The sequence below is a fragment of the Cibotium barometz genome, chromosome 21 (assembly GCF_041138505.1).
Source record: "Cibotium barometz isolate CiBa-2024 chromosome 21, ASM4113850v1, whole genome shotgun sequence".
Lineage (NCBI taxonomy): Eukaryota > Viridiplantae > Streptophyta > Polypodiopsida > Cyatheales > Cibotiaceae > Cibotium > Cibotium barometz.
Window position 1 is genome coordinate 36791826 of NC_141066.1, and position 23733 is coordinate 36815558.

At 39.5% G+C, this 23733-nt stretch overlaps 2 protein-coding genes across 13 annotated transcripts in view; both read right to left on the reverse strand.

Annotated features, from left to right (window-relative positions):
- Window positions 1–17148: 17148 nt before the first annotated feature.
- Window positions 17149–23733, reverse strand: part of LOC147627142 (pentatricopeptide repeat-containing protein At1g08070, chloroplastic-like) — a 53264-nt gene continuing 46679 nt past the window's right edge. For 6 of the 12 annotated variants that reach the window (XM_086815766.1, XM_086815762.1, XM_086815761.1 and 3 more), the window contains 2 exons: window positions 19084–19803; window positions 18502–18987 (listed from right to left, as the gene is read on the reverse strand). The gene's annotated coding sequence lies outside the window, so the exon portion shown is untranslated. Of the gene's footprint in view, window positions 18988–19083; window positions 19804–23733 lie in introns of all 12 variants that reach the window. The other 6 variants (XM_086815767.1, XM_086815763.1, XM_086815764.1 and 3 more) reach the window with 2 other exon arrangements.
- Window positions 17408–21646, reverse strand: LOC147627143 (putative pentatricopeptide repeat-containing protein At3g05240). Its single transcript, XM_086815247.1, has 8 exons — window positions 21463–21646; window positions 19901–19961; window positions 19684–19803; window positions 19549–19602; window positions 19182–19298; window positions 18902–19010; window positions 18748–18810; window positions 17408–17482 (listed from the first exon to the last, which is right to left on the reverse strand). The coding sequence occupies exons 1-8, from the start codon at window positions 21644–21646 to the stop codon at window positions 17408–17410; spliced, it is 783 nt and encodes a 260-aa protein (XP_086671373.1).

Consider the following 23733-nt stretch of genomic DNA (forward strand, 5'->3'; position numbering starts at 1 on the left):
GACTTTTCAAATGGAAAATTTCCCAAGAGTGAGAAGGAGATATAAACTCGGGCTTGTAAATTAAAGCAATCCAAGATGGTATGTACTATATAATTAGATATTTCAATTCATTTCTAATATTGTATCTTATATCTTTTCGAATCGTGATTTATATTGTGATGACTTGAATTATATGTGACCAATCACATCTTCAAGACAAGGTTAAAGGGCTTATGGAAAATCAAGGGACTGATGAAGACGAAGAGGATAATGATGATGAAGGGAAAAAAGTACCAAAGAAGGATTCCATGAAGGAAGAGAAAGAAGCAAAGTCATGAGGGGAGGAAGATGAATCTAATGTCTCTGCATTAGAGTATGCTAAAAGCAAATTTGAGAATAACACTCGGCACATCAAGGCAATCCCAAAAGTTGACGAAGTGGATCATGCAATAACACATGCAATGCACTCTTTTACTGATGATATATTAGTTTTATTATTAAATAGTTCGGACACTAATGTACATGATTTATGGGTTGAGAGATGCTTGGTAAGAGGTGAGGGGTTTGATTATTACATAATTGGAATACTAACATAGATGAATAAGTTATGGATCTAGATACGCTTGGTAAGAGGTGAAGTGCCAAATGCACCATTATGACATAATAATCCACCTAGCCTAGGTGTTATGATACCAATCCAAATGAATTTACTAAATAGTAATGCCAACGTAATGTGTATGTGTAGTGCATGCACTTACAAAATGTATGCTTTGTAGGAGTGTCTCATCGTATGCCCTCTACAGTAGTCCTCAGTGTTCCGAGCGTGTTGCAACATCAAAGTGCTAGTTCCTCTACTGTTATAGTAGCCTCAACATTGGACATGTGTACTAATCAATTGTGAAAACATGTGTAAAGACTATAAATGTGTGTCTTTTATATCGTGTAATGACAATTAATGTGTAACTCTTCTCAACATGGTGTAGCAGGACATGATTTTCCAAAGGTGAGAGAATTTGTTGGGGATCCTTTCAAGATAGGGCATGCGATTCAGAACTAGGACTGTCTAGAGGAGCTTAGTACGTCTTTGTGATATGTTATAAATTGTGAAAGAGGCAAACCACCGGACCTTTAATATTAAAGGTGTCAATACAAGCATAGGGTGTGATTGTATTGTAGTGAGGTTACCCACAGAAGGTTCTGTTTATGGCTACCCCGATGACATTATCCCACCATGGAATCTCTGTACATCTGAGTGATCAAGAGGAATTTTGCAACATTAAGAACTTAGGTGTTATTGTGTATACATTGGGTACAAATTCTCATGTTTTATGTCTATGCCATGTAGATGGAGACGAGTCTTTATTGCTTAAGATTTGTGAGACCATCCTAGACGATAATGGCTTTCTTATTATCATTAGTACTATGTATCAAGTGATAACCATGATAGCGTAGGCCGAGCAATGTGGCTTCATATTAGACACCTTGGTGAATGTGCGATGTCTAACGGAGATTGGAAAGGCATTTGGACAAGAGGTAAGAAACACTAACCATAGAGGTGCTTATGATTCTCATCAAAGGTTGCCATTAAACATCATTTTTTGTTATAATAAATCATCTCATACTCTTGTGTAGACATATATCCTTGTCACTGCTACCTTCATGAGCATAGATGGAATAAACCATGCACAACCTTTCTCGCTTGATTATATCATTGATCCTTGCACCACGATGCACCGGGGAAGATGCTCAGACAGGACAACATGGCGAGGAATGGTATAAACATATAAGTTCTCTAAATTATGGGTGTTGCATAATATGTGGAATTTAGAGAAATGTTTTCTTTGCAGGTGGATGTCAACGTGGATATGACTTTTGGGATATCCTGTTGAAGCACAATGCAAAATAAGGGTAAGTGATAGTAGAGCTTTATGCAGGATGTGGAGATAGTGCTATGGTACGGCGCAAATTAGCCATGAACATTGTTTCTAGTAATCCCGAAGAGGACATTGTGGAGGGTGTCTTGAGATGACGATGTCCTTGTAGTGCAATGAACAAAAATTGTTTATGATTATGTTATGATCTTATTTTACACAATTGTTTATGATTATGTTATGATCTTATTTTACACAATTGTTTATGATTATGTTATGATCTTATTTTACATAGAGAAGGAGAGAGAGAGAGAGAGAGAGAGAGAGAGAGAGAGAGAGAGAGAGAGAGGGGGGGGAGAGTAATGCATGTTGGGGTTTTACAGTAAGATATGATTAATAGTTTCAACAATGTTTGTGCTCAACATGTCATATAAAGTAATAAAGAATTGACATTTTTTGTATTGTATGGTTAAATAAGGTAGTGTTAAGTTTGTAGACTTGAAGGATCTATACGACGCAAGACATAAGTTAAGTGTACTGTGTTGAGAAATGAATGATAAGAAGACATCAGGTAGCCTTTGAACATCTTTTGGGCCTTGTAAGGATTCCTAATTTTTAGAGATTAAGGCTAATTTTGAGAATTCTTAAGGAGACAAGGGCAATAAAGAGGCCTACTTGGAGATAGTTTGTTCTTTCTAGCCTACAATTCCCAACCAAAAGTTTAGGGTCTAAAGTAGTCATTTTCTCTCTCTTCACTTCTCTTTCTAACAAGGACTTTCCACATCACCAAGCTCGTAAAATAGTGATTTTTTTTTTCATTTAGTAAGTTTTTTGGCTTTCAAACTTATCACAGAACCTTGTATATATAAAAAAATTAGTTTTCAACTTCTATTTTCCCCTAAAACCTCCTCTATCCCCTTAAATGTGGCATCTTTTTCTCCCTCATTTATTGCCTCCACTTTCCCACCAAATCATCCTCATTTAATGCCTCCAAATTATCCTACCACTTTCAACATCATCATTCTCGCAACAAAATAGTAAATTTTTTTTATCTTTTTTGATTTGTCCTGCTTTAAAACTTAAAACTTATTCATTTTTTAAACTCAATTTTGACATAAAACCATATCTACCCTATCTTTTTCCCTCCAAATCAGCCTCCCCATAATATATATATATATATATATATATATATATATATATATATATATATAATATTTATTTTTTAAACTTAATCTCCACCTAAAATCATATCTACCCTATCTTTTTCCCTCCAAATCAGCCTCCCCCCCCCTCTCTCTCTCTCTCTCTCTCTCTCTCTCTCTCTCTACTTTGCTTTCATGGCTTAACATCGACATAGAGCTGTTAATCCAACATTACTTGGCCTATTAATAATTCATTTCTCCACTTCGAGCTCGTCTGATTGTGTGAGTTGTCACCTAAGTAGAATCATGGCCTTGTATGAAATCACCAATGTGAATGTGCCATCGCAATGACACAAGGTGGATTTTCATGTTCGAGTGTTAGAAGAGTATGCATCTTTGGGCAAGGGTCATCTCACAGAACAAGAGAAGATTTCATGAAGACAAGGTGGTTAACAAATGTGGATTTGTGGGTTGATGAAAATCTATACCTAGCAAACCCTTTTGCATGATACCCACTAACTTTCAGAGACTTTCCCTCATTTATTCAGTATGTGGGAGATGGTAACAATGGGATGCCGGGTATTGCAAGAGATTATGAAGAAAGTGATTCTGGTAGAGTATTCTACTTGTCTTTGTAATTGCATGCTCTTTAAGGTATGCTAGGTGGTTTGCACCAAGCCCTACTTTAGTCTCACTCCAAGGTTAAGGAGCTCGAGGATGCAAATCGAGAGGGTGCAACATGCATTGACAAGCTAAGGCAGACCATCGACCACATGAAGAGAACCCGTGTTGGAGCTAAAGAGCATAAGAGGCCACTTAACCATATTGAAACACTTGCTATGGGAGTATTAAAAGATCGAGGTCATGTAAAAGGGTAGGAGAAGGGTGTGTGTGTGTGAAGGGACTTAAGGATCACTAGCTTGCCTATTTAAAGGTGGAGCTAGAAGGCTTTTAGATATAGAGCAAGGCCTAGTTGTATTTATAAACAACTTAATAAGAAAGATATTTTTCTTGTATTTTGTGAGTTCTTCTCCTCCACATACTTGATCTAGCATGAGCACCATGAATTCTAACATGGTATCAGAGCTTTGGTTGATTAGGCCCCTTTGTGGTGTAGAATAGGTCATTTTACTTCACTTTTCCTTATCCTTTCACTTGTGGAGCTGAACCCCCTGGCAGTGGAGGAGCTCTAGCAGCTCGTGGAGGCAACAACTCGCCGCACTTTCTTCAAGGGAAATGTAGAGGACATCCGGGCGTATACTTTCGTATAGTCCATCAGCTGAATCGGGCGCTTTCCATTGCGACATTGCCGCCTGTGCAAGCCGGTGCATATTCTGGCTGCAGTCATGGTCGTACAGAAATACGACATCTACAGTTGATCATTAGCAACATGGGCTTAGGGCTTTTGAAGCCCATTGTCTTAGGAGCATCTAGCTCGAATTTCATGTCCAATGGTGCATCCTCGTGCGTGCTACAGCAGAAAAACCAGGTAGCACTCCCTCAACTCCATTGAAGCTCTCGATTAAAGCTTCAAATCTTTTTCTTTTCTTGCTCTAATCCTCCCCTCTTTGCCCTAAACACCTAAGTGATCTTGTGAGGGCTTGCTGATCTTATTCTTGATTTTGAAGTGGTGGCCAACCACATGAGGCATTCATAAGTCTCACTCATCAAAACCTCATCAAGCTTCCTCATCATCTTCAAGTTCTCAAAGCTCTTCAAAGTGTGCTTATGAGCACTAATAGTATTGATTAACACTAATGAGGCTTCTAATCCAACAAAGGGGAGTTATTCCAAAGTGTTTTTAAATACTAAGAGTGTTATTAAACACTAATGGTGAATCTAGTCACCAATACAAGTGTCATTAGATGCTAAAAATGTGCTCTTAAGCACTAATCATATTTCTTAAACACCAATGGTGATCTTAATTACTAAACAAAGTGTTGCTTAACACTAATGTGGTCTTAACCATCAAAGGAGGAGGATTTAACACTAAGGAGGCTCTTCTTCATCAACATTGGAGACTGGGCACACACCATAAGTGCCACATTATAAGTCTTCATCGTCAACCCGCTTCTATGCTTACCTTGGCAAGCTTCCAAGGAGAGATGGTGCAACCATACGCCATTGTCTTCATCCCATAAGCCAAAGAGGTTGAAGATTTCTGGTTTTTCATCAACAAACTCAGTTTTTTGAGTGGTTTAAAGTTGGGCACATGTACACTAAGTGCGCATCTTTAATGTTGTTGTGTATCACCCTTGAGGCTCTTGTTTGTAAGAGGCATAGGCATGTCATAAGCCATATGCTCTCATTTTCCAAGCCCAAGGCATGTTATTCTGCTGCATATTCAACATTTTCATCATCTATGATGAGTTGTAAGGTTGAGCATAGCATCACTAAGTGCTCTACCTTGTTGTTTGTCATGTTTTTAAGCATCTCTTGGCATTGTCTTTGTAAGAGGCATAGGCAACATTATGAGCCATGCCCTCTCCTTCTTGAGCTAAGAATGATGTACCTTTTTTGTTTGAGCATTTACCTCAACCACTTACTCGCTTTCATTAAGCTTGTACCTTCAAACCCTAATGGGTATCATGTAACCAACATACACAAAAGCTTTTGTTGTAATTATGGAGTAGACACTACCCTTGACCAATCCATAAGGCAAGTGGTAAGACCCTCCCTTTCCCTTTCCCATATAAATCTACCTCATAACCATCACTCTAAGAAAGAAGGCCCTCGTTGCCCGATATGCAGATAAGCATCCAACATGTTGAAGGAACATCTATGTGCAAACCACTTAAGCAAGGGTGGCAACCTTGTTTTGATCATTGTGCGAGAATGGTCAAGGTGGAAAGCATGTGGAAGCAATGGCATGTATGTCCAAAGCATGTCAACTACAAGAAGTCAAGCAAGCACAAAGAGTGGGGTGCACCATCATTAAGGTGTACATCTTCATCGACATCAAATAAAGACTTAGATGACATCATTATATTAGCCTCTAAGGCTCTAGGAACATAGTTGTAAGTCCTAGATAACCACACCACCATGACATCCTTGTACGCCTAATGTTAAAGGCAACCTATGTCAACACAAAATGTATATTCACATGACATATTTTTTGACACTCTACGTCCATTATTCACTTTAGTACACATTATGTAGAGCATTTGGGTACTCAAAGGAATGCTAAGAATTAGCCCACATAGGTTAAAAATCAACGTGTTTCAACCCATAAATCAACCTATTGATGAGGCAAATGTGGATGATGCAGTTTTGATCTATAATGAAGAGGAGCCTGTCTCCTTTGATGAAGCAAAGGAATCAAAACAATGAATGAGTGCTATGCAATTTGAATATGATGCTTTACTAAAAAAATGGCACTTGGAGTTGTCTGATTTGCCTTATGTAAAATTAGAGAAAAAGAGGGACTCACAAAATACAAGAAAAATATCTTGCTTATTAAGTTGTTTATGAATACAACTAGGCCTTGCTCTATATCTAAAAGCCTTCTAGCTCCACCTTTAAATAGGTGAGCTAGTGGTCCTTAAGTCCCTTCACACACACACCCTTCTCCTACCCTTTTACATGACCTTAGTCTTTTAATACCCTCCCTCAATACCAACTATGAAAGAATTGGAATAGGTGGTATTGTTTTTTACACAAAAACAAGGACTAAATTTCATCTTCCATAAATGCAGCATCTCTACTTGGTAGCAAGATGATGGAAATGATAACCTTTACTTTTTGAGCTATGTGTCACAAAAATATATGTAATAGCCTTATTGTCAAGCTTGTAAATTTTCTCAACCACACAAGTACATAAGTAAGACAAAAAAAATGTGTAAGTGAGCCATAGAGAGGGCTTTCTATCATTCTAAGCTTCAAAAGGCATAATTGTATGCAAAGACTTTGTAGGACACCTCTTCAAAACATATGTTGCACACATAACTGCTTCTAGCCAGAAACCATGAAGTAATTTCTAAATTTTGCCATCTCCATGAGAGACCTTTTTTTGTGTTTAGCTACATTGTTTTGCTAAGGTGTGTAGGGCATAGTACATTGGTGTTTTATCCCATGATTAGCCCTGTATGCATGAAACTCCTTAGATAAATACCCCCCCCCCCCGGCAGATCAGTACGTAGGGTGTACCACTCTTGCATGTAGAAACATTTTCAACCATAGCAACAAAGTGATCAAAGCACATAAAAACCTTCGATTTCTATTTCAATGGATGTCCCCAAGTATGTCTGGAATAATCATCAATGAATGTGACAAATATATGTAGCCTCTAATAGATGGTGTCCTCATAGGGACCACATACGTTGTTGTGTATAAAATGTAATTTTTGGACAACTCTAAATGTACCATCGTTGGGAAATGATGTGCCTTCCCCCACTGTATTTTTCCAAGAATACAGCCCTCACAAACATGTTTAATAGGGTCTTCAAGATGTGGAAGCCTAGACATCATGTTATGCTTATGCAAATGCAGTAAATTACCAAAGCTCAAGTGACCAAAGCATGCATTACACAGCTTAGCATCACCAATTGCCTTTGTGGTAGAAACTATATATATAGCATGCTTTTGTCTTTCATATACATCTAGCCTACTGTAAAGGCCTTGAGAAAAAGTGCCAGAAGTAACAATTATATTTCCATCACTGTGATCATGAGCAATGCATCTATCATTCACCTGAACCACTAAGCAAGCCTTAGTAATGGTACATATAAGTAACAAGTTCTTCTTGATCCCTGGTACGTATAATACATCTGAGAGCATGATTGTTCCACCCTTTGCACTAGTGAGAAAAAATTTACCAACTCCTTTTATATGATACGAGGAGTTTTTTATACATGTAATAGTGTTTCCTTGTGGAGCAAATTAAAGTGATGAGAACAAACTGCAATGAGAAGTAATGTGCTTATTAGCACCACTATCAAAATACCGAACATGTACATCTATGTTAACAGTCATGCATACATCCTTATATGCGAAGCTTCAAAACTGCATTGCACAATGAAAGCCCAATCATCATATGCATAGTTTACAAATTCTTTATCTTCTACATTATATGCTAATGCATCAGCTACTACAACCATACACGAGTCTTTATTTTTCTCCTTCTTTAGCCACTTCCTGCACTCATTAATATAGTGACCAAGTTTCTTGCAATAGTTGCATTTGCCTATTTTCTTTGGCTTATCACCTTCCTTGTCTCTATAGGCTTGCCCGGCCCGATGACTATGATTTTGGCTTGTAACTACCCTAAGGAAAGGATTTACCTTTGTGACTAGCAGCAAAATCCTGATCTCGTATACGTATGACAGATCTATTTTTCTTGGATTTCTCTTCTTGCAAGAGCACAGAAACCAACTCCTCAAACTTCAAGGCATTAAGATTTCCTTTCATCATCATGAGTCTAATGGTAGAAGCAAAACTTTGATATGAGTCTAGCAACACATTTAAAATAGTAGGCATCAATGAACTGTCAGGATATACTTCATCCACACTAGCCAACTTCTCCTTTAAATCTTTGATTTTTGTAAGGAAATTGTGCATGGAGTAGTCTCTCTCATTCATATGCTTTCTTGCATAAATAAGCAACACGTGTTTTATTTCATACCTAGTACAATGATGCAAGTGCATCCCAAGCATGTTTAGCAATCCTACATGACCGAATGTGAGAAATGATATTCCTCTTGATTAACAAAGCAAGCAACACATGTGCATGTGTATCTCTTCCATCCTACTTTGTTTGTTCCTACATAGGAGGTATGCTATCCTCTGATAATTTACCATGTGAAACTAAGTCAGTGTCTATGGATGTGCCTTCTACATCATGTTCATCAGAGAAACTAGGACTTTTCTCAGTACCAATCACAACATTCTATAGCCCTTTGACTACCAATACATGTCGTATCAAATAGGACCACAACGGGCGGGTAGTTGGTCCCATTAAGCTTATCCTAAGTTGGAAGCAGATAACATCCAAAATACATCACTATCTACCATTTTTTATAATACCTAAGTAAGTAATCACGTAGCCTACAAGTGTGAAGTGTTGCTTTTACGCAACCAATGTGGCTGCTAATAAGGCTATTGACAATGGAGACCTGCAAGGTGTATGAAAGAAATGTAAAGTGAGTAGAAATTTTACTCATAAGATGTAGAGATCAATGTCGATGAAGTGTAGATCATAGAGAAAAGATTCAATGTGGTGACCGTCTAGTGATGGTTTCACATGTATTTGCACATCCATCTATATTAGAACTTACAATACTACTCTAGAATTGATGAAGAACAACGTAGATCTAGTCCTCGAAGATGTCTATAGAAAATCAAAAGCCACGCGAACGACCCCCAAAACACACTTGGAATAATGCAAAACTTCAGTGCAAAGTAGCAAAGTATTGCATACTACACAGTTCTCTTTCTTCTCCCAAAAGGGCTCCTTGATCTGATTCAAGAAGATATGCAACTCGAGATGAAGGGTAGGCAACAGCAATAGGACGAGGAGTGTATGATCTAATACCAAATGTTGGAAACAAGATTGTAGGAATGCACACACACACACATACGCAATGGAGAAGATCAAAGGGAGCATAAAATGAGATGATAGATAGATAGAAATGAATGTGTGTTGTACAAAGACGTTAAGTATACCCCAAGATGGGTGTATACTAGCATGGGGAAAAAAACTTCCTTAAGAGGGAAAAAGTGCCCAGCTGGTCCTAGTGTGTTCACACACATCACTGTACAAAATATGGCTACAATAGAGTCATCTACTTTTTGCAACCCTGACTCAATAAGTGACACCATCGTGTTGGAGATAATGGCAGAATTAGTAAGGAAATTCCAACCCTTCAGTTGTAGTCATTTTTACAAAGCCTTCTTCACATGAGAAGTTTTGTGAATGCTAGAGTAACGTACCATCCCAAGAAGTTGTGAGCAATGGGGTGTAAAGGCATGAAGTAGATTTCTAGAGGATAGCAAGGTGAGATGGATGAAGAGAAAAACATGTTAGCAATTGAAGAATACGACTGTGAGTCAATGTGTGCAAGCAATGAAGAGAAATGATGTGAAGGCAATGCGTCTTTGAGTGAGACATCAAAGTTTACTGCAAAGAGTGTTAGTGTTTTAAATAAGAGAAGTAGTGTAAGTGATGGTGTACGAGTTTCCATATGCAATGAATCCAATTGTGAAGTGGTATTAGCAAGTATTTCCATCTTACCCTCTGTTCTATAATCTTGAGGTGTGGATTGTGTTGTATTCTACTCTTGGAACACTTGAAAGATTTGCTCTGCTAATGCTCTACAAGTACCCTTTGATAATCCTTTCCTTTATTTTCTACATATTGTATTGCCTATATATAATCCAATTTTGTTTTTCTCCACTTTGTCTACAATAACTTGTTTTTCATTTCTAGCCTTTCCTTTTCTTTATTTTCTACACACTGTATCGCATGTGTATAATCCAATTTTGTTTTCTCCACTGCAGTAACTTGTTTTCCGTTTCTAACCTTTCCTTTTGAACATGAAACTTCTCCATTTTTTTGTTGTAGTGCTTTGAGTTTTGTTTAAAGAGCCACATTTCCTTAAAGTGTTGTAGCTAGAGAGTTCTTTGAAATCTCTAATTCGGCCTGAAGAGCCACAATCTACTAATTCCTATTAGAAGAATCTTTCCATTATTCTTGTAGAAAGTCACAAGATGTGGAACCAACATGAGTGAGTAGTTTGATCCAATTCTCACATGCTTCATAGGTTTTTTTGGTGTTGGTGACAAGGTTTTAGATGGAGTTATCTTGCAAGGGTGACCTCCTTTGCGTGAAGCATAACAAAGCAAAAGTAAAAGCAGTCATATTATTAGCCCTAGGGCTGATCATAGGTAAGGTCATGGATGCTTCGTCATCTTATATGAATGGTGGGCTCGATGAAGATGGTGCTCTAGCAGTAGTAGCGTTTGTAGAGAAACCTCGTGGAAGGTGTCCTCCATAGAGAAGTTTGTGTAATAGGATGTGGATGGAGTGGTAGCTAAAAACGATGGTGGAGCGGATGATTTTGGGAATCGTGGCCTATGAAGGTTGGTGACCAATGGTGAGGGTGATGACGTACAAGGGTGGGCACCAAATCTAAAAGTGGTGGGCCAATGTAAAGGCTATGGATGGTAATTGGCCTCTCACATCAAGTAACAACCTATGTGATCATGGAAGTGTGGAGTTGGCTATTGATGTAGAGGCTCATATGGTGTCAATTCTTTTCTCGTGGCATGATATAGAATTCGAGTGAGCATGTAGACGCAGTTTACCTTTGTTGTGTTTCTATAGCAACACTCTTGAAGCTCTATGGTGCTGAAATAGCTAGCCCAAATTTGTATTCCTCCTTCGATCAATTGACAAAGCATGCTTAAGGGAATACGAGTCATTCAATATGAGTACTTTTGGTGGGCTCTCACTAGTGTGATGGCATGAGCACGGAGCTCTAAGTCATTACATATCATGGTGGCTCACAGTTTAATACCTCTATTATCTCTCTTAGAATAATCACAAACATCCTTTAGCTTTTCCTATAAACTAAAAATTTAGAGGTTATTTATGGAAAATGCAGTTCTTCTCTAATCAAGTTGTATGTGAGTGCTAGGTGCTTTTTTATGCTATTCCTAAAAGTGATGGTACCTGTGTGTGTGCGAAACCTTTTGGTATGTGTGAATGTACTCCAGTATGAATGAAACATTTGGTGACCAAGGTGGTAGTTTACAAAACTCTTCTAATCCTAATTGATCAAGATATAGAGCTATATATGGGTTTTGTTCTCTACTCTGTTTTTTCTTGTGAGCATGAGAGGATCTTTTGTAGCCCTACGGGCGTTTTTTATAACTAATGAAAGGATCTTTTCTCGGGAAAAAAAAGGGAAAAAAAAGAGCTATATATGGGTCACTAAGGAGTGAATAACATTTAGGGATGTGGAATTGAAATGTGTAAATTGTACTGCAGTGGGGTGAATTTCCCTCAAACTTGATGAAGAAGTTTGTATCCAAGAGGAGAGAGTTCTATGAAAGTTTCTTTAGATCCACGGGGTCACTTTGTTATGCAAGATGCATTTGAAGTGGTGTTAGAGTAGGCAGCCATCTTGCTATTGATACATGTGGTTTGACATGAGGTAGATTAAGCTTAGATGTATAAAATGTCGTGTCAAGCTCAACATGAGCTGACACTCATGAGGTGCTTGCATGACCGTTCGACATTTACATCACTGGCAGGTTTGGTAGCTGGCACCAACATATCTTTGCCAGAGATTCTACAACTGGACTACACTAACTAGTCCACACCTACCCACTCCTCTTAGCGTGTTCACATTATGGACCGCTTGTATATACTCTATTATGTGTGTTAGTCACTTTATCTTTCTTGTAGACCTCTTTTGTTGTGTGAAGAAGAAGAAGAATTTTCAACCTCTCACCTTGTGTGTTCTCTTGTAGGGTTTGTGTGAGTGTGTGTGTGCTTGCAAGAGCTCAAGCTCTCTTCTCCCCTACATCTTTTCATGAAAAATATTTACTCAAAAATGTATTTTGTAAAACAATTGCTCCTTTACTTTTCTTTATTTGCCATTTTGTCTTCCATTTTCAATCTTTTTTTATTTATTCTTTCTTTACTTTTTTAATAATAATAAAGTAAAAATCTATTCCCTAAGTATAGTTGTACAATTGATTTCCTAATCTATACTTTATACGTTGGAATGTAGTTTCACGACACTAGCGTGCTAGTTCTAGGTATCGTTGGGTGAACCAAGATGAAACACAAAATGTAAGTAGGTTTCCATCCTTTTGTACTGATGTTTTTGGTAGTGTCCCATCGATGACTAGATGATATTATTTTTGTTATTTGTCTCTTGTTCGTCTTTGTATGCAAGTGTGTCCTTTGTTTTGTTGGGTTTTAGGAGTGAAAATTTATTTTGCACTTCACGCTTCCATTTAAGTTTGTACCTCAATTATCATGAGTAGTGCCAAGGGAGTTTCCCAAGATGGGTTGAGGCAGCTCTTTGATAGTGATTCCAAAAACAAGATAATTGATGGAAATGAGTAGTGCCAAGGGAGTTTCCCAAGATGGGTTGAGGCAGCTCTTTGATAGTGATTCCAGAAACAAAATCATTGATGGAAACTTGCTCTACTTCTATATTTGAAGGATATTCTTTGTTGATTCCTTATCTTCATGTTGGGTTGTTGGAATTCCTTCCTTAGCTTTTACGCGCCATACCCATTTGGGAAAGTTTCTCTTTTGGTTACTTCTAGGAAAAACCTAGACTAGCAAGTGCTTTGACACCCAAATTTGATCTTTTCCTTAATAGTATCCTTGTGATTTGAGAAATCTCTTTGGTATCTAGATGTCTAGCATGGGAGACTTGAATAAAGATCCATCAAGGTTTTGGACCATTGGTGGATCCTTTTGTTAAGAGAACCCTTCACGATTTACTCTAAGGAACCCATTTCAGAGTGGTTTCTTTTTTGTTTTTAGTTTTTCCTTGCTTTTTCTTATGGGGAGACTTAGAATTTTCATTTGGGGATTTTTGACAAGAAAGAAGTTTTTTCTCTTTTTATTTGTGATGCATCTCGTGTAGCAAGAACTGCAGTCTCTAGCACATAAGTGTTGTTTTTGCCTCTGGCAACTCAAGAGTTATACCATTTGCTTGCCAATCAATGTGGTAGTTATTTTGCGCAATCCATCCCCTTTTAAGAATGAGTGACTCTTTCATTGTTCCTAGTGGAGTTACATAAAATCTACATATAATTGATTTAGTCTCAACAACAATTTTAGCATCATACCTTTTCATGGCCATCATGGTTTTCTTGGTGATACTACTTATTTGTGCATTTCTTGGCTGAAGGTCATGATGTCTATGACATCAAGTTATGGCTTGCACCAGTATCCACTAGTGTTGGCCATGACTTAACATCAAGTTATGGCTTGCACCAGTATCCATTAGTGCTGGCCATGCAGCTATATGATCTTTCTGTGGAAATTCCAACTCAATGTGAGCTAGATTGATTATTATTTTAATCTCATCAACTGTTTCAAAAATAATCATGTGGATTGAAATTTGATTTTATGTCGCAAATCGAGATTTTAGCTAGTTCTTTTGCCATGTCTTCTAGCCTTGCATTGCATTTCTCAGCCTCTCTTGTTTTCTATGGAGTTCATTAAGAGCATTTTGTCTTAAAAGACCATAGTAGCGTTTGACCTTGCTACCATTTATATGGCCTTCCATCTCTACTTTGTCATAGAGTAGCAAGTTTTATTATACCTTGTGGCAGGATATTAATGACACGGAAAGATCCTAGTTCTTGTACTTTAATTCTTATTTCTCATTTTTCACGTTGTATAAAAGGACTAGATCCCCTACGTTGATATTCCCCTACGTAGGGGATCTAGTCCTTTTTCACGTTGTGTAAAAGGACTAGATCCCCTACGTTGATATTCTTTTCCTTGACGTTGTTATGAAACCATTGTTTTCTCCATAATTTCTCAACCATCATGCCATAACTAGCATGGAGTCATTTTTCTTCTAAATTTCTAGATCTATCATTCTTTCCACAATGATTGTAGAAGATGAAAATGATCACAAAAACGAGCATCATGTGTTGCCTGTTGGTTAAGTGGGAGAGAAGTAGGATCACTTAGACTACGTAGCTGTGTATGATTTGATTGCTATTATATTCTACTAGAATAAATTGAGTCGATTGCATTGTAGCTATTGTTAGCTACATTTAATTGAAGAGACGACTATAGCTACGAACTGTTAGGCTAAATCAATTGCTATGAGGGGCTCATTGTTGAATGGATTAGAAGAAGCCTTCTTTACTATTGGGAGAGAAAGCTTCAAGCAACACCACAACTGTGAATGATAAAGAGCTGCAACCACCTAATGAAAATTAAGTAGAATAAGCTATGGAAAGCTTTAACATATGCTATGGAAAGATTGAACACATTTTTAAAAAAACCAAAAAAACAAGCTATGGAAAGCTTTGGTCTGATACCATTGTTAGCTCACTGAGTAGAGCCGGATGCATACACACACAATGCTCAAAGACAAGAACACAGAGGTGTAGAGTGAGAGAGATTGGCAAGCTCAAAGGAGAGAGATGAAGCTCGCTATACAAGTACAAAGAGAAAGTAAAAATGAGCATGTTCACACCTTGATGGCCATGGGAAAAACACAGTGAGATAAAAATGCCTATGGCATAAGAGCATGTCTTGACAGTGTAGTACTACCATATATCTAACAAATAAAGTGGACTCAAGCTTTAAGCTTCTCTCAAGCGTCCCTTATATGAATAAAAAGTCACTTAATACAAGAGGAAACCCTTTATTATATAGGCAAGCCTTTAATATATATAGCCTTTAGCTTTACTAAAAGCCTATGTGATCTTTTTCTAATTTCCATAAAGCTTTCCCATTCTTGAGTGCATGGCATCCTCGAGTGTTTCTTCTACTAATAAAAAAGTCACTTAATATGAGAGGAAGCCCTTTATTATATAGGAAGGCCTTTAATGTGTATAGCATTTATCTTTCCTTATTTCCTTAAAGCTTTTCCATGCTTGAGTGCACGACATCCTCGAGCCACTCCCCTTCACATTTATTTAGCATAGAAACCTTGCAACCAAGTTTAAAGGTTTTTATTAGCCTTACAAAACTTTAGTTCAACAAAACCTTATGCAAGTACAACAAATCTCATTTCTCCTAAGGTTTTTATTAACCTTACAAACCTTTAGTTGGACAAAACCTTATGCAAGTGCAACTAATCTCATTTCTCCTAAGTTTTTCAACCTCAATTTATTTCTACAACTTTTCTTGGTACTACCGAGATCAATTACACCTCGGCTAAGGGTTCATGGCCCCATTTCACGTGCACATGATTCCGATGATGTGAGAGTGTTTTCATGCTTATGGACATTATTATTGGTTTCACCACAGATAACCCTTAACTATCAATTGTTGTTTACCATGGGTGCACTCCTCGATGTCCAAGTGTAGTGTTAGTCTTTGATGCATGTATGTGACCAGTTATGTCCACACTTACATGAATTGGGCGGTCAAAAACTTGCAAACTTTCTAAAGAACTATGCGAGCATTATGGGCCTTATGTCAGGTGCTAGGACCTTCATTATTCATCCCTTATGACTACCGTGAGGCTCTTGTAGGTATGGTATTATTTGCCCTTTTTTGGCTGTTAGGGCCCTAACATTAAACAGGTAAGTTCACATAGTTATTTTCAGAATCTTTTAGTCCCAATGTTCTTAAAATATCCATAAATCCCTGTGCCAAAATGTGAAGGTGTGTGAAATAGAACAAGGATAAGTACTTGTCCTAAATTGCCATAAGTAGTTATCCTAAAGAACAAGGATGTGAAGCCCAAAGCAGGAGCACTTCCTGCAACTCTTGGACCCAAATATTCCAATTGTTCCCATCGTGAAGCCTCGTACATCAAAGCCAGATGATCTCGAGGCAAAGGCTCTCGTATCACATTTATATGCCATGGGTTTAGTGGCTTAAATTTATTTTCAAGTGTTAAAGTAAGTGTGCTCTAAAAAGATCCAATTTGGGATGTTCAAACTATTATTGGCTTCAATAGTCAAATTTGGCATAAGAATATTTAAGTAAGTGTGCTTGATACTAAAGTTATTTTGCAAAAGCAAAGTCCTAATTTGAGATGCTCAAACTATTATTGGCTTGGAGGATCAAAATTGGCAATACCCATGTGAGGGACATGGATACACCTTTTTCTTCTTCTTTTTTTTTCTTTTTTTGAGAGAGAGAGAGAGAGAGAGAGAGAGTATCCAATTTGAGATGTTCAAACTATTATTGGCTTCAATGACCAAATTTGGCAATACCCATGCGAGGGAGATAGATACACTCACATCAGGAGGGAGATTGTACCCAATGCTTGTCTCTTGTTCTTGTGCTTTTTCTTATATCTTTCAAGCTTATGTCTATGGTGCTCAATCTTTGATAAATAACTGAAGCTTGGTTAAAATCTCCATCTTTCGACACACTTCGTTATTGTAGGATGGATAGTCCCCACATGTCCCCTTGTTTGCAAACATTATGGAGTTCTTTCAATAGGGAGACATCCTCATGTTTTTCTATGATTTCGATGCACAGATAGCCAGAATGCAAGTGTATGTATGATTTCCACAAACTGTCATGCTAGAGAGAGAACCTAGAGAGATGGGGTTTCAAAGGTCATCTCAGGACCCAAGATCTATTACCACATATGGCAGATTCTTTGAGCATGCATGAGCTACTCATTCATAACAGGAGGTCATATTCAAACATATTAGATAGCCTCACCCACTTCCCACATGGAGGAGGGTCGAGCATAGTGGATTTACTTCATGAAGTCTCCTTGCGCGACGCCATCCAAGGCTTCACCATCCCATTTCAACTTTTTGCTTCTCATTTTCGCCACCATCGATTCTTGATCCACCCATTTTCACTAGGCCCTGCATTCATTTCCACCACAATCTAAGAGGATAATCTATCTCGCCGCATTTAACCTTGACCTCACACTCTACCCATTCCAACACTCAAATCACACCTCTCTTCCATCATTTGTAAATCAACCCAAGCCAATTTCCCTCACACCACTTGCTCTACCACCAAGCCCCACATGGTCCACAGCTACAAAGGAATGCAAGAACACACGGCTCCACCTGATGTGGTAAAATCAACCTGTACCACAACCACACATTCCACGCTCCACTTCAATCATCCTCCTCTTCGATGCTACAATGTCACCACGGCCCCATTAAAACTGCAAAATGGTCAAGCTTGAAACCATAAGGATCTTAATGCGGAACACTTTGCATATAGGCATAATACCTTAGCCCCCATCCTTGCAAAACTCTTTAATCGGATCTTGTGTGAAGGCTGCCCTCCCTCCTAGACCACCAACACCATTGTCTCCATCCATAGAGCATGAGACCCCAAAAAAAACTACAGGACCACATAATGGGCAAGATTTATGGGTCAATTTTACAGATTTCTGTGCTCTTTGGGTTGAATATAGATGATCTCTTCATTTGTGGATAGGTTTGCGTGGACAAGCATGCAGTGGTGCCCATCTTATTATATGTGGATGACATACCTTGGAGTGACCTTTACAAGCCCATTCTTCTCCATGAGACCAGCCGCCCAAGTCTGCCTTGCAAGAGGATATGCTCGTTTAAAGAGTGTGTGTTTCCAGGTCCACTTTTAGGAGCTTCCCACTTAGTGTTCTGAGTTTTACACATTGCTACACCCTACAATGATGTGTGGTGCCTCACCATATCTAGGAGAAGGGAATCAGAAAAGTGATCACGCTTTTTCACAGCCAGAAGGAACCAGGAACCTGCTCAATAACCCAGGACAAAAACAGTTCATGAGTGAGGCACTCTGTAACCATAAAAGTACTACACCTCAGATTAGTGCTAGGGTTGCCTAACCTCCATAATCATATCTAGCTAAAAATCTTGCATGTGAGTAGCCACCAAGTGAAGATCTCCATAATTGGTACTACAAAGAGCTGTACCACCCTCGAATGAGTGGTGCCAATAACAGCTTTCTATAACATGTAGAAAGCTGCATAATCCTCAACTTATTGAAGGTAGTTGTGCTTCTACAAGAAAATGATGCATGTTATCATCAGTCTGGTGCACCTTCCATGCTCACCTCAAACTGGCTGGGTGCCCATTTGGGTCCCACAATCCAAAGATAGGGTGTCTCTTACCAAATCTGCTGCCTCATCCCCTTGAGCAGACTCTAAAAGTGCCACGCGTCCTCCTTCCTTCAGCTGCATGCTTAGAAACTCAAGCTTCCATATATGGCATCGATTTGGGGATGGATAGGGGATGGATATTGTCTCCAACAACAAAGCCATGCACCTCACTATCAAGCTTAATATAAGCTCTTCCGGGCTTCTTCCATGCATTAGAATGCTGTCTCATCTCCTTCATCTTGCCAAAATCGTCTATCATACCCGCAGTGGCATAACTGATCCACATGAGTGCATAAGCAGAAGCACAGCTTTAATCAATATCAAGGACATGCTCAAAGCAGTGCTCACCTAGCTCCACATCATTATAAACTCTGCAGCTGTTGAGCAAAGAAGTCCATTACACAATCATGGGCTGAAGTGGCAAATCTTCTGCCTAGATCAGATACCCCACACCACCAAGAATATCAACCATGCAGCCATTGTTCTCATTTGTGGGAGCAATACCATAAATTTCTCTCATGGAGTTGAATAGATCGGAACCTTCAGCTATTAACCCAATATAGCTGCAAGCAGCCAACAGAGAGACAAATGTAAAACCATCTGGGACTAACCCTTTAGCCTGCACCTCACCATCCAACAACAAAGCCATGCAGTGCACAACGCAATCACATTGACTAAGGTATCATAGGTTCAACTTTCAAGTCCCATTCCCTATGCATGTGTTCTCTCTCTCTCTCTCAAAATCACTCTTGATTGATTGGATTGTATCACAATCGTGACATCTCACCGACAAGAAAAAAAAAGGCTTCTGACCTCTGAATAGAGTTATGTACAGAAGACAATGGGGCTAAAGGTTCACCAAAACATCTACAAATTCATAAAATAATATTTGCAAAAACACATCAAAAAGGGCAGTCTGACTACACAAAAGAAAAAAAGTTAAAAGACAAGACGTGCACTTCCAAAGGCCTGTAACAAAGCAACTGATCAAACGTGTTCTCTCCACTGTATGTGACATAAAAAGCCATCTGTGTCCTTGTGATCAACATACACAGCAGACAGTTGTACCTGCAAAATCAAAGGAAGGAGCTGTTAACCGCTGTGTGGTTTGCCATCCTTATAAGACTAGTATTAACTTATTTGATGTAGAATATCATCTACCCACACAAAGATAGCCTGATCTGCAGTCGATTTGATCTTCTTCTGAATCACATGAACTGACTGTCCTACAGTTTAGTTAGAAGAAACCAGGAACCTGCTCAATAACCCAGGATTTAAAAATTGATGAGTAAGGAACTTTGTAGCCATAAAAGTACTACGTCTCAGATTACTGCTAGGGTTGCCGAAACTCCATAATCATATCTAGCTAAAAACCTTGCATGTAGAGTAACCACCAAGTGAAGATCCCCATAACTGGTACTACAAAGAGCTGTACCATCCTCCAATGAGTGGTGCCAACAACAGCTTTCTATAACATGTAGAGAGCTGCATAATCCTCAACTTATTGAAGGTATCGTGCTTCTACAAGCAAATGATGCATGTTATCATCAGTCTGGTGCACCTTCCATGCTCATCTCAAACTGGCTGGGAGCCCTTTTGGGCCCCACAATCCAAAGACAGGGTGTCCTATGCATAACCCAATATGGGGATATCAGTGCATACAATACTGTATCCTATTTTAGAGTATACCCCAGGATGGCATAAATCTTACCAAATCTTCTGCTTCATCCCCTCGAACAGACTCTAACAGTGCCACACATATCCTCCTTCCTTCAACGGCATGCTTAGAAACTCAAGCTTTCCATATACGGCATCGCCTTGGGAATGGATAGTCTCCAACAACAAAGCCATGCACCTTACTATTAAGCTCAATATAAGCTCTTCCTGGCTTCTTCCATGCATTGGAATGCTGTCTCATCTTCTTCATCTTGCCAAAATCGTCTATCATGTTGGCAGTGGCATAAATGATCCACATGAGTGCATAAGCAGAAGCACAGCTTTTATCAATATCAAGAACATGCTCAAAGCAGTGCTCAAAGCAGTGCTCAGCTAGCTCCACGTCATTATAACATGCTCAAAGCAGTGCTCAGCTAGCTCAAAGTCATTATAAACTCTGCAGTTGAGCAAAGAGATTCACGGCACAATCATGGGCTGAGGTGGCACTACGCGAAGCAAATCTTCTGCCTCGATCAGATACTCAGCACCACCACGAATATCAACCATGCAGACATTGTGCTCATTTGTCAGAGCAATACCATAAATTTCTCTCATGGAGTTGAATTAGAAGTGCATCCAGACTATAGCCATGTAGCACATATCCTGCAATTATCGAATTCCTGCTACAAGATCTTGTTTTGAGAGTTTCTTGAACAAAATCCTTCGCAACCTCAAGGCTCCTACACTTGGCATACAAATCAATACGGGTTGTCCCAACAGCCACACCAGATTCCATCTCATCACTGATCATCTGGTCATGGATCCGCTTCCCATGATGTAAATCCACTATGTTAGCACACACTTTCAGTATACTTAGGTAGGTGACCCTATCCGGCTTACTGCCCTCCTGCATCATTTGATAAGAAACTTTCAAAACCTCATGACTCTGTCCATGCAGGGCGATGCCCGAAATCGATGCATTCCATGTGACAGTATTGGGCTCTAAGTCCTCATACAATATTTTCTAAGAGAGTTCAGATGCATCCTTTCCGTGCCCTTGTTGGGCATAACCTGCAAGAATTGCAGCCCATGTCTGATTGTTGGGTTGAGGCCCCTCTTGCTGCACATGCTGCAGCAGCTGAAGGGCCGCACAGCAGTGCCCATGAAGGGCATACCTCACAATCATTGCATTCCAAACCACCACATCTTCACTTGGCATTTTGTCAAACACATTGCATGCATCCTTGAGACTCATGTATTTGGTATACAGCGTACTTCTGAGATACGCATTTCACTCCAACCCACTTTTTATGATATCACTATGGACTGTTGGCATTATCATCTCCAGATTGGGCTTATATGTGCATATTTCATGCTGTATCTGGCCAGATTTATGAGGCCATGCATTCATCTTATTTTAGATATTTTTCTGCTATTTGTGTCTATTTTTTAGACATTATTTTAGTATTTTTTTGCATAGTCAGCCAGCCCACTGTTTTTATACTGGCCGACCAGCTCTTGTCCAACCTATATATAGGTGGCTTGGGTTTGCGTCATTAGCACATCATAATTCAGCTATTGCTGTTGGTTGTATGCACCTACGGGCAGCCCTCGTGCTCTACTTTCAGCAGATAACAAGTTTTCTACTTCAGTTCTTTTGCACGTGTGTTTCTTTGCAAGATCTATTTGCTGTTTTTTCTGATTTACAGCCATTCTTTTATGGTATCTGAGCCCATTGTTACAAAGGGACCTCCGTTTTCTACATCTACTACTGTAGGCAAAGATCCACCGCATCTACATATACAAAGAAGCTGCGTTTTCTGCTGTGGACCTGCGTTTTCCATTGAGGGGCTGCGTTTTCCACTGAGGAGCTGCGTTTTTCTCCTGTGGACCTGCGTTTTCCATTGAGGAGCTGCGTTTTCCACTGTGGACCTGCGTTTTCTGTTGAGGAGCTGCGTTTCCAACAGAGGTGCTGCGTTTTCAGATCTCAGCCCCGTATTCTGGTGTTACAACAAGGTTTTGACCCAGGGGAGTTATTCCTTACCTCTCCTTTTGGTTTCCCACCCTCCCATCCCTTCTTCTCCTTCCTTTCTCTTTGTTGCACTCAGCTTTCAAGGAGGAGTTTGCTAATTTTCTGATCAGCTTTGTTGAAGAGGAGGATTCTGTTGCGTTATCGGAGATATGGCTTCTGGTCATAGTCATTCTTCTCACTCGGGGATTCTCTTTTCTTCTCCCCGATCCCAAGCCCCAAATTCACAGGGTTCTTCTTCCCAACTTCCTGTTTCTCTACCTTATTCCCAGATTCTTGTTTCTTTTCCTTTCATATTCCCCGCCACCACTACTTCTCTTGTTACTCCCCTCCCACAAACCCTCATCCCAACCCCTTCCCATGTGCCATCCTATTCACCCCCTCAAGTGAGTGATTCCATGAAGTTGACTGCTACCAACTACCATACTTGGTCGTTTTATACGCAATTGCTTCTTGAAGGAGCAGGTGTGTGGCCCTCTGTCACCACTCCTCACTTGGTGAATCCTGCGTTTCGTGGAGTTTTGGATGCACGGGCCCGTCTCATCATCATCCATTGTATGACACCATCTATCCAGGCACAATTCATATCTTCCCGGAGTGATGCCAGTCCGATGTGGAATGAGATTCAGAGGAGGTTTGGGAGAGTATCTTCCGTGAAGATTGCTAAGTTGGAGGCGGATCTTGAGAAGATTACCATCAGCGACTCAGATAATATCATTGATAAGATTGGGGAATTCACAAGGATCAAGAGGCAGCTTGAGGAGTATGGGAGCTCAATCAACAACCCGATCCATAAACTGCTTGGTAAGCTGCCATCATCCTTTGACTCTTTCAAAGATCACATTATTTCCGTGATCCTCTCCCCCCTTTTGAGGAAGTCGTGAGTTATCTCCATGACAAGTGCATGCTTCGCGGAAAAGGTAAGTTAGAGTCTACTTTTGTTGCCTCTAACAAGGGCAAGGACAAAGGCAAAGGCGGAAAAGGGAACTCCAACAACAAGCAGAAAGTCACCACAAAGTCATCTTCTGACGACGACGATTCTGACAGCAACAAGGGTTCCAAGATGAAGGAATCTTGTGAGTTTTGTGGCCGACTTGGTCATTCTGAGGCCAAATGTTTTGCCAAATAGGCTGCTTGCCGCAAAGCTAAAGCAAAACAGGAGCCCTCCGACGATGGCTCAGACACTTCACCCACGACAGATGGTTCAGATACTTCGCCAACGACAGAGGAGGGTATGAAGTCTCATGCTAAGATGGCTTTTCTTGCTGTCTATGATCCCCTTGTTCTTTCATCTTCACAGGAGCAGGATGAGT

Bases quoted from the DNA above. Each gene is read 5' to 3' on its own strand.
- LOC147627143 (XM_086815247.1), bottom strand. From the start codon at position 21,646: ATGAGTCTCAAGGATGCATGCAATGTGTTTGACAAAATGCCAAGTGAA. The intron at 19,962-21,462 runs GTTATGCCCAAC...ACTAAACTGTAG, and splicing joins ATGGGCTGCAATTCTTGCAG to GACAGTCAGTTCATGTGATT. The intron at 17,483-18,747 runs GTAAGAGACACC...AAATGAATGCAG, and splicing joins GGGATGAGGCAGCAGATTTG to GGCCTAGTGAAAATGGGTGG.